Raw genomic sequence first — 14,794 nt, 5'->3', positions numbered from 1 at the left:
TATGGCCTCTCAAATTTTAATTGTTGTTATTGATAATTTGATAGTTACCATGGTGAGGGATGATTCAAACTCTGAGGTTTGTTTAGTTGGAGGGTGGAAAAGTAAGAACGTAGAAAATAGTGGGAGGATGGAAAAGAGGGAGGGTAGAAAAAAATTTTTTTTAATTTCTTTCCTTTTTGTTTGGTTGGGAGTGAAAAAGTGGAAAGAAGGAAAAAGTAAGTTTGTATAAATTTATACTTATATACCCTAGTTAAAAAATGATGGCCAATTAAAACAAAAAAACGACAAACAACCAAAAAAAAAAAAAAGCAATCACCTAATTTATTAAAAAATTAAAATCATGTACCAAAAAAAAAAAATCATGTCTAGTTAAAAAAAAAAAACTATCACACCTACAACCCAAGAAATCAAAAAAAAAAAAAAAGAAAAAAAAAAAGAAGAGGAAGGAAGAAGGCAACGTATAGGAAAGGAAAAGAAAAAAAAAATTGGGAGAGGTAAAGTGCCCAGGAAAGGAAAAGAAAAAAAAATTGGCAAAGACAACATGCCTAGGAAAGGAACAAAATAAAAAAAAAAAAAAAAAAAAGAAAACTGGCAGAGGCAATGTGCAAGTGCACGTGGGTATTTTCGTCCATTAAATAGCCTCATTTTCTCTCTTTAGTTTTCGCTCCATTTTAGGGAGAAAACTTTTTGGTGGGTCAGAGAGAAAACACCAAGACCTCACCATTTATTTTCCTTCCTTTTTACCCAACCCAACAAACTCCAAAAAAAGTTATCCTTACTATTTTCTCTCCAAAGTTTTCCATCCATCTTATTTTACTTGCAAATAAACACACCCTGAATGTCATCAAGGAACTTATTTGCAATTGTAGCTATTGTCGCTAAACTTGGACTTTAAATGTCACCAAAACAATATGGTAAATGCCTAAAGTTATTAATTTATTATAAATTTTTCTACAAAAAATTTATAAAATAATGTGCTAATGAATATATCAAGAGTATTATAACTCAATTGACACCTCCTAAAAACTTTTGAAATTATGTGCAAACGTCTAAAGTTACATAAAAACAACCTTTAAGATCCTCAAAGTAATTCAAGAACTCCGAACCGTACAAACCCCAACAATGGCCCAAATATCGTGGTGCTTATTATCTTTTTGTATTGGATAATGTTATCTCTACTGTAATTCCTCAATTAGTATAATTTTGTGGGCCTCATAAGGCAATGTGGCTATTTTGGAGAAATTTGACTTAATTATGCTTTTGATTGTGGTCAAGTTCGTCATTTTGGAGAAACGAAGCCTTAAGGTTTTTGATTTTGAAAAAAGCAAATAAAAGCCCCCACAATAATATTAGTGTGCTTCTAATGCGATAAGTGTGTCTTATATTTTTGTAGAGTTCAATATATCAGGTTGGTTTGGTTCCCTTCAAACTCTTCTCAGTTATTTAGTTAGAAAGGGCTAATTTTACTTTCTAGTTGCATCGTCCAATTTTTTAGATGTTGTTAGGAAGCTTTCAAAAAATTTATATAGCAAAGAAGAGTACCAAGTTAAGTCTTCTCAGATACTGACAAGTTTAGACTTATATAGCAAAAAACAATACTTTTCTTTTTCGGTAATAAGACTACAACATTGTCATTAGATTCATCGGTCTCAGATTTATGCAAATGAGATGTAGTTGGAAAACTTGATGATACCAATTTTTTTTTTTTTTTTTTTTCCTGGCATCCTGTAGACGACTAAATTTCTTAGTTCGAAATAAATCAAACAAGTAAAATAGTTTCACAAATGCGAATTTGTATTGATAAATGTGTGGTACAATTCTCTGTAATTACAAAAGAGTGATCCTCTGATTCGATCTCCTTGAAAGATTTATTGATTGGATTTGTGGTAATGTGATTTTGATTTGAACATAAGATATTCTTCAATTTGGCTGAGGAATGGATCGAAGATCTTTGAAACGGAATTACAATGAATCTCTGGCTATGAGCTTGTTAGAAATTCTTTGTTCTTCGTGTTCTTCGTGTTCTTCGTGTTCTTCGTGTGTTCTTCGTGTTTGAAGGTTTGTGGTGGAAGTTCTTCGGTGCTTTAGAGGCTTGATTCCGTAGAGCTCCGTTGATTTATGGTTTGTTGAGATTTCTGGAGGCTTTTGAGCTTGATTCCAGTGAACTTTGAGATCTGGACGAGTAGTTTGGATGATTTTGCTTCGAATGTTTTTTGTATTCGAGGTTGAAGTTCTTGAATTTCTTGGAGGCTTTGAGGTTTGATCCTGGCAGAGCTTCTGGGTTTCTGAACTCAAGCTATCTTCTTCCTTCTCTCTGTTCTGTGTCCTCTTAAATGTTTTAGGAAGGCTTCTATTTATAGGAGTTTAGGGGTAGGTGAGCGACACGTGGCGGAGTTTGATTGGTCCGCTTATGTCATCGCTTACACGTGCGAGGCTGCCTGTGTCATCGCTTACACGTGCGAGGCTGCCTGTGTCATCGCTTACATGTGCAGAGCTGCTTGTGTCATTGCTTACACCTGCTGATGCAGTTTCATGCCTTTATTTCAATGACACTTGGCAAATTTCTATTGGTTTCTGAATAGCGATGGCAAAACCTAGCAGCAGTACGTGGCGCTTTGTAATTGGTTGTATTTTGTGGACTTTGGTAGTATGATGTGTCAGCTTGTGATAGGTCGGGAATTTTCCCTCTCTACAAATGCCCCCTCGAGACTCGTTCATGCACACAATTTTTTTTTTTTTAGAGTGTGGTGAATGAATGAGTCTTGAAAGAAAGTGGATTCCTTTTTATACTTGACTCTTCTAGTGAAATAGCTGAAGGTGGTGGAGCTTTTAGCAGGATGAAGTAATTGCAGAAGAGTAGTCCCACCCATATGAAAGGTTTTGATGAGACTGAGAAGGGGTCTGCCCGTATTTGAATGTACTCGTGTGACCGAGCTTTCTGAGCAAAGGTTAAGTCAAAGTAATTTCAGAAGAGTATTCAATGGTACTTGGAGTGGGTTGGTGGGGCTGAAAGTTATTTGCAAGAAATTGGATGTACTTGCAAGATTGAAACATTTCGGTAGATGTTAAGCTGAGGTAATTTCAGAAGAGTATTTTGGATTGTTGGTGGCGATCACAGGGTGTTGAAGATGGAGAAGAGGTGAGAATGTTGGCATACAGCATGCAGAGCTCTGGAGCTAGCCTCTTATTTTTAAGGACTTCTGGTGAAGTTATAGCTGAAGGGTATACCTCGGATCACAGAGAGAACATGTGGGAGTATGGTTGAATGTGCTTGCGTTATTGCATCATTCTGGTTAAGTTGAGGTAATTTCAGAAGAGTATTTTGGGATTGTTGTTGTTGATGGTGAAAAAGATGGTGATGAAGCCAAGTGGATGGGTGGGATATATGACATCATGGCTCTGACCCTGCATGTTGAGGACTCTCTGGAGTAGATGTCTCTGGGACGTACACCTTCAGATGTGGGACTGGCTGCATGCTGAATGATGTCCGACGGCAAGTCGTTGAATGTGCCTGTGTGACTGGACCATACTGACGGACATTAAGTTGAAGTAATTTCAGAAGTATATTTTCTGAAATTCTTCAAGCTGATCTTAAGTTGGAGTAATTCCAGAAAGTGTGTTTCGTGGTACCAGCAACGATGACATTTGGACCCCATGATGGCGGAAACATGGGACGAGGCTTTGGTAACCCTTCACCGACACCAAAGGCTAATTTCTGATGAGCTGGCACCTTGGAGGTCATCACAAGTGTTGGATGGGAGACAATTTGTAGGATACCCCAACACTTCTTACCATCTTCACTTGATGCATTTTTATTGGGAAAGCATAACAAATGAAAGATGGAGCTAACTTGTGATCCTGGTTTTAGAAACCAGCCATGCTGCTGTTTGTTCCGAACCACCGCTTCTATTGGGAGACCAAACAATGAAGAGAGACTACGGAAGCCCCGGTCTTAGGAACGGGTGTCTTCGCCGGACTTGGATTTCCTGGTGAACCAAATCCAAGAAAGCATGGAACAACGATGCCGACCTTGTTATGAATAACTCTATGAACAAACGTGGTCATTATGTGAGGAAACAAAATTTGTTTGAATCCTAAAACAATGATGATGTTGTGAGAAGGGTTGCTACTGAACCATGAAGGGGTTGATTTCAAACTGATCATGAAGTGATCTTGGTTGCTTGGTATTGAGAATGACGAGACCATAGTGAGAACTGGCTGTGAGAAGGAGGATTTGAAAATTTGAAAGAAGCAAATTTTCATTTCATAACTCAGTGTATGTGTTTTTTTTTTCTTGATGGACTTAGCGAATCCGGCCCTTCTATTTATAGCGAAGAGATGAAGAATGGTAGCTGGGTAGTTAAGAATGGCGGATGAGACTTCTCGGTCGGAACGGTGGATGAGAATGGTAGACGCCGAATGGGAACGGTGGATGAGAATGGTGGGCGCCGAATGGGAACGTTAGGTTGGAGACTGGTAGGCACCGACGAAAATAATAGGTTGAAGCAGTGACCCAATGTAATTTCAATTCTGAGACATACTTGTGAGAGTTCGTCTGTTTTTGAAAGGGGAGCCTTGATCAAGTCTGGAGGATAATTTTGAGGGAATCCGGACCAAATGGATGGATCTCAAATTATGATCTTGAGAGCTTAAATTTTGGATACCGCTAGTACTTTGGAGAAGCGGATGTAGTCTCTTGGTCCAAAACAAATACCTAGATTTCAAAATTAAAATCTTTGCGAAAACTTAATAGGACAAGTTTCGCTTGAACATCTTGATTTTCGGTCAGAGTTTACATCAAAGCCAATAGCTGTAGAATCACACTATTTGAGCAATTTTTGGATTCTCAAATGAATAAATAGAACCAAAAATTGGAAAGCACACGAAAAATTGAGCAAGACAGGTCAATCTTAAAAATTTTGACTTTTGGTCAAAATTTGTGCAAAAGTCAATTTTTTTAGAAATTGGACTGTTGTGCAATTTTCGAATCTCGGTTGAAGAAACAGACTCCAAAATTGGAAAGTACATGAAAAATTGAGCCAGACAGGTCAATCTTAAAAATTTTGACTTTTGGTCAAAATTTGTGCAAAAGTCAATTTTTTAGAAATTGGACTGTTGTGCAATTTTCGAGTTTTGGTTGAAGAAACAGGCCCCAAAATTGGAAAGTACGTGAAAAATTGAGTGGGACAGGTCCATTTTGAAAATTTTGACTTTTTTTTTTTTTTTTTTTTGGTCAAAGTCTTAATTTGTCAAATTTTTTTTTTTTTTTTTTTTTTTTTTTTTTTTTTTTTTTTTTTTTTTTTTTTTTTTTTTTTTTTTTTCAGGCGGTTCGGATCCGGGTCGGATTTTCCGGGTCGAACCGGGTCTAAGCGGATTGAACCGGCCAGGAGGATGACGTCATCCGTGACGTCATCGACGAGGAGCGCGTGTCACGCGTGGCGCGTGCAAGCGCGTGAGGGAGCGCCGGCGCGTGGAAGCGCGTGAGGTCATTCAGCGGCGCGTGGAAGCGCGTGCAACTGACGCTGGGATTGCCGGACCTTCTGGCGGCGCGTGGCGGCGCGTGGCTCATCGTTTGGGCTTGAAATTTTCAAATGTTGCAGTTACAAGGCCGTAGAAGACTGCTATATGGTCAGTTTGTGAAATTGTGCATAGATTTGCTCGCTTTGAATGAGAAACCCGCGGGTCACCGAGAATTTGTGGCGGCGCGGGGTGGCGCTTGGCCGGGTATCTCGGGCTCGTAACTTTCGTGTTTGGCGCATCGAAGGCTGTAGAAGACTCCTGTGGTGTCAGATTTGTGAAATAAGGTCTGGATTTTCACCAACTTGGACGAGAAAGTCGTGGGTCTTTGTTGGACTTACAGCTTTCTTTTTCTCTGGTCTTATTTTGTGGTGGCCGCCCTGACAGGATGCAGGAATTCTGGTGGCCTCCCTGACAGGATGAAGACATTATGGTGGCTGCTCTGACAGGATGCAGGAATTCTGGTGGCCTCCCTGACAGGATGAAGACATTATGGTGGCTGCTCTGACAGGATGAAGACGTTCTGGTGGCTGCTCTGACAGGAGATTTGAAAATTCTGGAAGGGAAGCTTTGATTTGTTGAACTTTGTTACTTCTCCTCATTTTTCTTGTCTGTTTATCCCAGAAATTTTCTATATAAAGCCCTACGGGCATGCATACATTTATTCAAAGTGTAATCTTCTGAATAAAAGTGTAGAGATTTCATTTTTTTTTTTTTATTATATATATTTTTTTAAATTCATTATTTATTTGTTATTATTATTAAAATTTTCACTGATTTTTTTTTTTTTTTTTTTTCAGGGAATCATGATGCTTTATTTCAAGGATTCGAAGATTGGGCAAGAACCAGCCTTATTTATTTGTAAAGAGAAAGACGACAAGGATGCAAAGGCTACAACTTTGATTGTTCGTCCGCCCATAATTGGAAGATTTTCAGAGAGATGGGGCCGTAACTCTTATCCTCTCAATTTGCCAAAATGGTCACAAATTATCCACTCTGATGGCGGCTCTAATCCGGAGATAGTTATTCTTCTTGCTTCGCATCACAAAAATGTTGCCAAGTCAAAGTCGTACAACACTTTGGGACGAGAGATAATCGCAAAATGCGCCAATTGGGATTCTTCCTTTAGCATGAATGGAGGGTTTTCCTATTTTTTTCTTTATTGGGATTGGCTAGAAGATGTGCTTGGTCGGTGTAAGCACCTTCTTGATGCGGTCCACCTCTACGATGCTGTCTTTGCCTCTCTATTCACATATGATCATGATGAGAATCTCATGAAGGCGTTGTGTGAATGTTGGAGTCCGTCTACCAATACCCTCCATACCTCAGTTGGGGAAATTTCTATCACACCATGGGATCTTTCCATTCTTGGCGGGCTTCCTTGCACCGGTGCATTTTATGATGAAGTGGTACCCAATGCACAAGAGCTAAATGGCACAAATGACGAAGGACGACCCTATCTACCGCACGCCGCCGCTACCTTTTCATGGCGTATCATCACCTTCAAAACCGGATGAAAAGGCAAGGGAAAGTGAGCGTTCGTGACTGGATTACTTTTTGGTACAGAGGAAACAGCAAGTACCCAGCTCCCAGAAAACCAGTGAGACGGGCAACCATTCCCAAGTGGAGTCAGAATCCCTTCGGCGAGATAAACGAGCCTGGACCATGGTCTGATAAAGAACACGGGGTCTTTGCAGATCTTCAAATTGAGGGTGACTCAAAGGAGGAGACTTACCTATCGGCACTCCTTTCCTGCCGGGCCGTGCATATTTGTCTTTCCTAACAAGGATCTGAATAGCATCCGTCCCGGCACTTTCAAGATTGCTAGTTCTATGGCCAATGGTCGTTCATTTGGCCTTGCCCCCCCAGTACTGGCTAGCATTTATCGTGGGCTTAACACCATTTCTTCCTCTCCTACTCCGAGCAAGTCTGGAGCTAGTTTTGCTATTCATTATGTTTATGCTTGGGTGGGTCATTTTTTCAAAAGCAACCGCATCGTTCATGCCAAACTATCCCCTCCTTTGATGACTAAATACTCTGGTGTGGGTTCTGCTTCTGTATTCTGTGAATTGTCCGCACGAAAGCAGATACGAACTGCCACCGACTTCTTTTGGCAAGGGACTGCTTTTAGTAGAAACTATGACCAGACATTTGTTGATAATGATCGTTTATCCATTCAGAGGTTCGGATACTTTATGAGCCTTCGCTCAGGGTATTTGACATTTCGATGTGAAGACCAACACATTGTAGAAGCATATAGCCCCCACCGATTCAGTCGGCGCTTTGGATTTCATCAAGACATTCCAAGTGACTTAAAGGAAGAAATTCATACAGGTTCTTTAAAGGATCTGTACCAATTCTACCAATCTTTCACCTGCCGCAACACAGATTCTAAGGTACTCATTTTGGCTTTTGCGTCAGACTTTGGAAGCCGAGTCAGACATAGCTACCAACAATGGTGGGAAGGAGTATGTAAAACTGATTTTACCAACGGAACAAATTTACTAGTTGAAATTGCCTCCTCTGTTAAATTAGTGACGCCCAACAAGCCTCAGAAGGGAAAGGAGGATCTTCAAGATTCAGACATCCCACAACCCTTGTCAAAGTTTGCACCAAGTCAAAGCATCAAAGGTTCGCTTGCTGTACCAGTTAGGGATGCCATTGAAATTTCTGAAAAGGAGGTGTGTGACGACTTCAATCCTAGTTGGAAACATTCGAAGAATCCTATGAAAGGTGTTGATGCGGAGACTTCTACTGATCATGCACATCTTTTTACACATAGTCAGTCTTCTACCTCAAAGCCATCTACGAAGAGTTCAGACCTCAAGAGGCGTAAGTTTGCTGATGCTGGCACGTCATCCAAATTTTCAATTGAGACAGAAATGACACCTCTCTCTCCCTTGCAACCAATCGACCCTCCAGAAGCCTCTATATTCCATGCCAAGGTGCATATTTCTTCTGTGCGTAGGACAGGAGCTTCTATGCTGGGAGATGTTCTTTTAAACAGGCTTTCGAATCTTTCTACAGACAATATCCTCCCACAAGCCGAAGCACATGAAATTTATAGTGAGATTGCCATTCTTGGAGTGGACCCTCAATACTTGCGCGAAAATGTTGACAAATATTGCAAGGGTGTTGCAGACTATTTGAAGATGAAAGAATCTCTGACTACACGACCAAGTTCTGCTGTCTTAATTCAACGCGAGACTAAAGTTGAATTCCTCCTTGCTGAGGCATTACATAAGAAGGCATCTTTGAAGACCGAGCTTGATACTATTACTTTGAGGATGGCTAATTTGCAAACCGAGCTTGGCCATTTAGAACAATCATTGTTTCAAATCGAATCTCATCAAGTTGAACAAGACGACGTTGTGCAAGCTTTGGAGGAACAACTTGAAGAAGTCAAATCCGCTCCCGTTCTTGAAGACCAAGATATAGAGGCTTTAGAGAGGATACGAACCTTGCTGGAAGATCGTCGTTCCAGTTTGAAAGACTTAAAATGGATGTCGTAATCTTTTGTATTTCAATTCCTTTCATACGTGTCATCATGCTTTCTCCTGTACCATTTTCCTTTAATCAATAAAGAAGACTTATTCCCTGCTCTTTTCTTTTCATGTTTTAACAATGAAACCATTTTTTTTTTTTTTTTTTGTTTTTTTTTTGTTTTTTTTTTTTGTTTACAAAAAGGGAGGGCTCACGTGTGTAATCCTCGCCCTACACCCCACGGCGTTTCATGGGTACCAATTGCGCAATAGTGGGTATCACCACTAATCGAACCCGAGACCTTGGCCTCAAGGGTGACATGGGCATCCAACCACTACGCCACACTCACAAATGGTGACATAGAATGGGATTAATTTCTCCTTATTCGTGCACTTTCAAAGGTAATGGAAAAACATCATGTACTCTTGTAGTGCTGCAGTGGGTAGTTTAAGCTCTTACCGAGGAGCAATTCTTGATTTTCAAGCATAGAAGCGTTTGAGGAACTTCCCATTGATGGGGCCGATCCTTACACCCTCCTGGTCAATCAACTTGTAAGCTCCATTAGTGTAGACTTCTTGTACAACATAAGGTCCATCCCATTTCGAGGTGAACTTACCGCCTGTACGATGAGTCATGATGATAGGTCTTCGAACAGCGAGGACTAAGTCACCAACTTGGAATGATCGTGGTTTAACTTTTTTATTGAATGCGCTTGACAAACGAGCTTGATAGCACTCAAGGCGTTGTTGGGCCTCGAGCCTTTTCTCATCCAGTGCCTCCAACTCTTGTAACCTAAGCTTGGCATTTTCCTCTTCAGTTAACCCTTCTTGAATGGCAATCCGTAGTGATGGGATCTGGCGTTCTAAGGGAAGGATAGCTTCTACTCCATAAACGAGAGAATACGGGGTCGCTTGAGTAGGCGTTCGAAATGTTGTTCGATATGCCCATAATGCTTCTCCAATTCTTTCATGCCAGTCTCGCTTAGTTTTGGATACCACTTTCTTTAACAAACTGCCAAGAGTTTTGTTAAAGGCTTCGGCTAATCCATTCGCTGGAGCATTGTACATAGAAGAATTGTACTGTTTGAATGCAAATTTCTCGCACAACTCTGTCATCAATCTATTCTGAAACGGTTTGCCATTATCGGTTATGATATATCGAGGGACACCATACCGATAGATCAAGTGAGTTCGGATAAAATTGACCACCGTCTCTTTCTTTACTTCCCTAAGAGGCACAGCTTCTGCCCATTTCGAGAAGTAATCAGTTGCAGCCAAGATGTACAAATGGCCGCCAGATGATTTTGGTAATGGTCCTATTGCGTCAAGCCCCCATGCATCAAAAGGCCAAGAAGCTACAGTTGGGTGTAGAGGTTCTGGTGGTTGATGGATGAAGTTTGCATGATATTGACAAGCTTCGCACTTCTTAGCATACTCTATGGAATCTTGCACCATCGTAGGCCAATAGTAACCCATTCGCTTGATCCTGTAGTGTAACTTAGGACCTGATTGGTGTGCACCACATATTCCAGAATGAGCTTCTTCTAAGGCTTGTTTAGCCTCTTCCTCTCCTAAGCAACGGAGAAACAAACCATCAAATGAACGGCGGAAGAGAGTTTCTTTATAGTAAATAAATCGAGCAGCCCTTCGCCGAACTTCAGTCTTATGGCGTACATCATCTGGGAGTCTTCCATGTTGAAGGTACTCAATGAGCGTTTGTCGCCAATCTTCCTTTTCGACAAGGCATACAGAAATGACGTTGGCCTGATTTTCTTCTTTTTCTTCTTCAATCACGGAAGGCACCACCCACCTTTGGGAAACAGCAACTTTGGCAGTCTCTTCTTGGGATAATGCTAAGGTGGTAGCCAGATTAGCTAAAGCATCAGCCTGTCTATTCTCCTTCCTCGGTATATGCTCCAATGTAATTGCCTCAAAATTTGTGAGCAATTTCTTCGCATATTTGCAATAAGGGACAAGGTCCTCTTTCTTGACATCATACTGCTCCAAGGTTTGGTTGATAATTAATTTGGAATCCCCAAAGACTTCGAGATGCGATATGCCAATTTCAATGGCCATTTGTAGACCAATGATCAATGCTTGATATTCGGCTACATTGTTGGAGCAAAGTTCACTTAATGAGAACGAATATAGAAGTATTTGTCGTTGTGGAGAAACAAACACTACACCTGCCCCCGCTCCTTCTTGACGTGCAGCCCCATCGAAAAACATCATCCATGGTGGCATTACTTCAATGTAAAACACATCCTCGTCTGGGAAATCATCAGAGAATTCCCAATCAGATGGAACTGGGTGATCAGCTAAGAAATCTGCCAATACTTGTCCTTTGATGGCTTTTTGCGGAACATATGTAAGGTCGTATTGTTGCAGCAAGACTGCCCATCGAGCTATGCGACCCGAAACCACTGGCCTAGAGAGGACATATTTAACCGGATCCACTTTTGCTATCAAACGGACCGTATGTGCTTGCATGTAATGTTCCAGTTTGTCTACGGCAAAGAAAAGAGCGAGGCACATCTTTTCAATAGGAGAATAATTTAATTCAGCTCCATTGAGAGTTCGACTCAAATAATAAAGGGCTCTTTCTTTCCCTTCTTTATTTTCTTGTGCCATAAGAGCACCTAGAGACCTTTCTTGTGCTGCGATGTACAACACCAAAGGCTTTCCCGGGATAGGAGCACCTAAAACTGGAGGATTAAGCAAGTATCTTTTGATGCGCGCAAAAGCATTGCTGCAAGCCTCATCCCATTGAAAGTGTGCATCCTTTTTCATTAATCTATTGAAAGGTTGACATCGACCTGCCAAGTTTGAAATGAATCGTCGTATGTAAGCTAGTTTTCCTTGCAAGCCTCTAAGTTCTCGCAGGTTCTTAGGCTCTGGCATTTTCTGGATGGCTTCAATTTTGGACTGGTCAATTTCAATACCGCGGTGCCTAACAACGAAACCAAGAAATTTCCCGGATGTTACACCGAAAGCGCATTTGCGAGGGTTCATTTTAAGCTGATACTTTCTTAAGCGGTTGAACACGGATCGCAAATCTACCAGATGGTCTTCCCTCCTTTTTGATTTAACCACCAGATCATCGACATAACACTCCACGTACTTATGAAGTACATTATCAAAGATCTTTTGCATGGCTCGTTGATAAGTAGCACCGCTTCTTTAATCCAAAAGGCATCACTTTGTAACAAAGAATACCTTTAGGGGTACGAAAAGCTGTGAACTCTTCATCCTTAGGATTCATTCGAATTTGGTTGTAACCAGAAGAGCCATCCATGAAAGATAAGGCTTCATGACCAGTAGTGGCGTCAACCATGATCTCAGTGATAGGCAACGGAAAATCATCCTTGGGACACGCATTGTTCAGATCACGGAAGTCAACGCACACCCGGATTTGTCCATTCTTCTTTTTGACAGGGACGATATTAGCGATCCACTCCGGATACTGTACTTCACGGATGAAGCCTGCCTCAATTAGCTTATTGACCTCAGTTTCTATTTGAGGGATAAGCTCCGGCCGAAAGCGCCTTTGAGCTTGTTTTACTGGGTGCACGCCCTTCTTTACTGCCAAATGATGTAAAGCAATACTTGGATTGAGCCCAGGCATTTCTTTGTAAGTCCAAGCAAACACATCTTTATATTCTACCAGGAGCTGGAGGTATCCTTCTTCTTCTGCAGGAGTGAGAAGGGCACTAATGAAAGTTGGTCGAGGTTCTTCAGTAGTTCCTAAATTGATCTCTTTAAGTTCATCAACTGTAGCCTGTACTTCATCCTCCAAGGCCAGGGGAGCTTCATCGACCTCATTCTTTGCGGCTTCATCATCTGACAGTGTATCTTCTTCTACTGTGATGTGAAACGAGGATGATACTTCTTCATTTTGCTCATTGTGGGCGAGTGACTGACTTGTGTGTACAATCGTTCGCCTTTTGACTTTGAGAGCTCCTTCAGTGCTGATATCCAAGATAAAGTTACGCTTCATGCGTGAAGGAATATTACTACATATCTCATCATTAGCTTTCTCCTCCTTTTGGTCCTCAGAGTTTATTAAACTTTCAGAGCAAGTATCAATGGGCCTTTTTGTTGCCCCCAATCGATTAAAGACTGATCCACACGCAAGAGTGTCCCGACTTTGCATTAAACAAGCCGTATTCAACCTGTCGAACACTGTAATTCGTGACGATGAAGCTTTAATGCGATCAAATACTGAGATGCGTGATGAAGAGTGATTTTTTCTTTGATTCGGACTTTCATCAACCTCTGCTGTTATGTATTGGGAACTTGAAGCATTGCTTCTTTTATTGATCCATATTTGAGCCGGTGGTTCTGGAGTATAACCTATTCCGGTCTTTGGGATAGGAATTTCATGCCCTTCAAGTCGCATTTTCCCTTGCGTTTTACTAAGACCGTGCATCTTTTCTCCGGTAGCTTCTGGAATTAGTTTCCCTAGGCCGCTTTGTTTTGAGAAATCATAGCCTGCTTTGGCTAATAGCCTATATGCCTTTGGGTCAAACCATTCTTTCGTCCGTTTACTTGGTAGAACACCATGCTCTGTCAGACTTTGTGAAGACTTCACGAATCCATTTAGTGGCTTTGAGGGCAAAGGATTTGTGGATGAAGTTAAAGGCATTACATGATTTTCTTTCAACATGGCTACATCCTTCATCGTGAGCTCTGTAGGAGGTCTTCGCATATCCATTGTAGATTGAAGGCATTCCGTGAATGGTGATTGTCCGTTTTTGCGGCGTGACAATGGTACATAACGGAGGAATGGAGGGTTATTGGAAGGCGTAGAGCTTTCATCTGCTTTCTCTGAATTGCTAGTAGACTCACTAGACTGGTTATTCCCATGTCGTGGATCTTCCTTTGAGGAAGGAACATCCTTTCTAGTGATGAATTTAACATGCTTCTTTTCATCCTGCTTGCTTTTCATGGACGGGACTTCAACTGGGAGAACTTCATTAGGGATATCATCTTCTACATAAAACTTTGCGTCAGCAAAGTGAGCTTCAGTTTCAGAAAAAGGCTTCAAGTCGGCATCTACTTTCTTTATTCCACCCTGAAGATACTTGAAACATTGATGCAAAGTTGACGGCACTATTCCGTTCCCATGAATCCATGGACGTCCTAACAACATGTTGTAGGTTGTCTTGGCATCAATGACATGGAACAGAATATTACTTGTCAATTCTTCAATAATTAACTCCAAGTGTATCATGCCGATGGCGCGTTGTCCTCCTTGGTTAAAACCTTGTATGACCAAGCGACTGTGTGATAATTCCTCCATAGCAAGACCAAGTCGTCTCATTGTCATTTTCGGCAGTATATTAATAGCTGAGCCTCCATCAATGAGAATGCGATCAATTTTTTGTTCACGAACATAACCAGAGACATAAAGTGGACGATTGTGAGGCTTAGGGCCTAATAATAGATCTTCGTCAGTGAAAGTCAAGTCTGGGGAGCACGCGAAACATTCCTGTGTTTGTTGAAGTGTATTGGCACAAGGAGTGTAAATCTTTGGCTTTTCAAGAGCTTGGGTGATCCCTTCTTTCGGTGAGGTGGAGGATTGTGAGGGTTCCACTTTATCAACCTGAGTTTTGAGTTGTTCTAAAGGCGACAAAGTCTCATTTGAACTACCATGGTCAACACCGTTCTGTTTTTCATCAACCTCACAACGAGAGACCGTGTGAACAGCCTCCGCTGACTTGTTTTGAAAGAATTTTATGGGGAAAAATTCTTCCAATGTGACAAGACTTCGAAATTTTTGGGTTTGTGCCGAA

At 41.2% G+C, this 14,794-nt stretch overlaps 1 protein-coding gene across 1 annotated transcript; it reads right to left on the bottom strand.

The window, feature by feature from the left end:
* Window positions 1-9,062: 9,062 nt before the first annotated feature.
* On the bottom strand, window positions 9,063-11,075 carry LOC142620052 (uncharacterized). The gene is made up of 2 exons (XM_075793490.1): window positions 10,674-11,075; window positions 9,063-9,074 (listed from the first exon to the last, which is right to left on the bottom strand). The coding sequence occupies exons 1-2, from the start codon at window positions 11,073-11,075 to the stop codon at window positions 9,063-9,065; spliced, it is 414 nt and encodes a 137-aa protein (XP_075649605.1).
* Window positions 11,076-14,794: the final 3,719 nt, after the last annotated feature.

The sequence above is a fragment of the Castanea sativa genome, chromosome 12 (assembly GCF_040712315.1).
Source record: "Castanea sativa cultivar Marrone di Chiusa Pesio chromosome 12, ASM4071231v1".
Taxonomy (NCBI): domain Eukaryota; kingdom Viridiplantae; phylum Streptophyta; class Magnoliopsida; order Fagales; family Fagaceae; genus Castanea; species Castanea sativa.
This window is presented reverse-complemented; position numbering and strand designations above follow the sequence as displayed.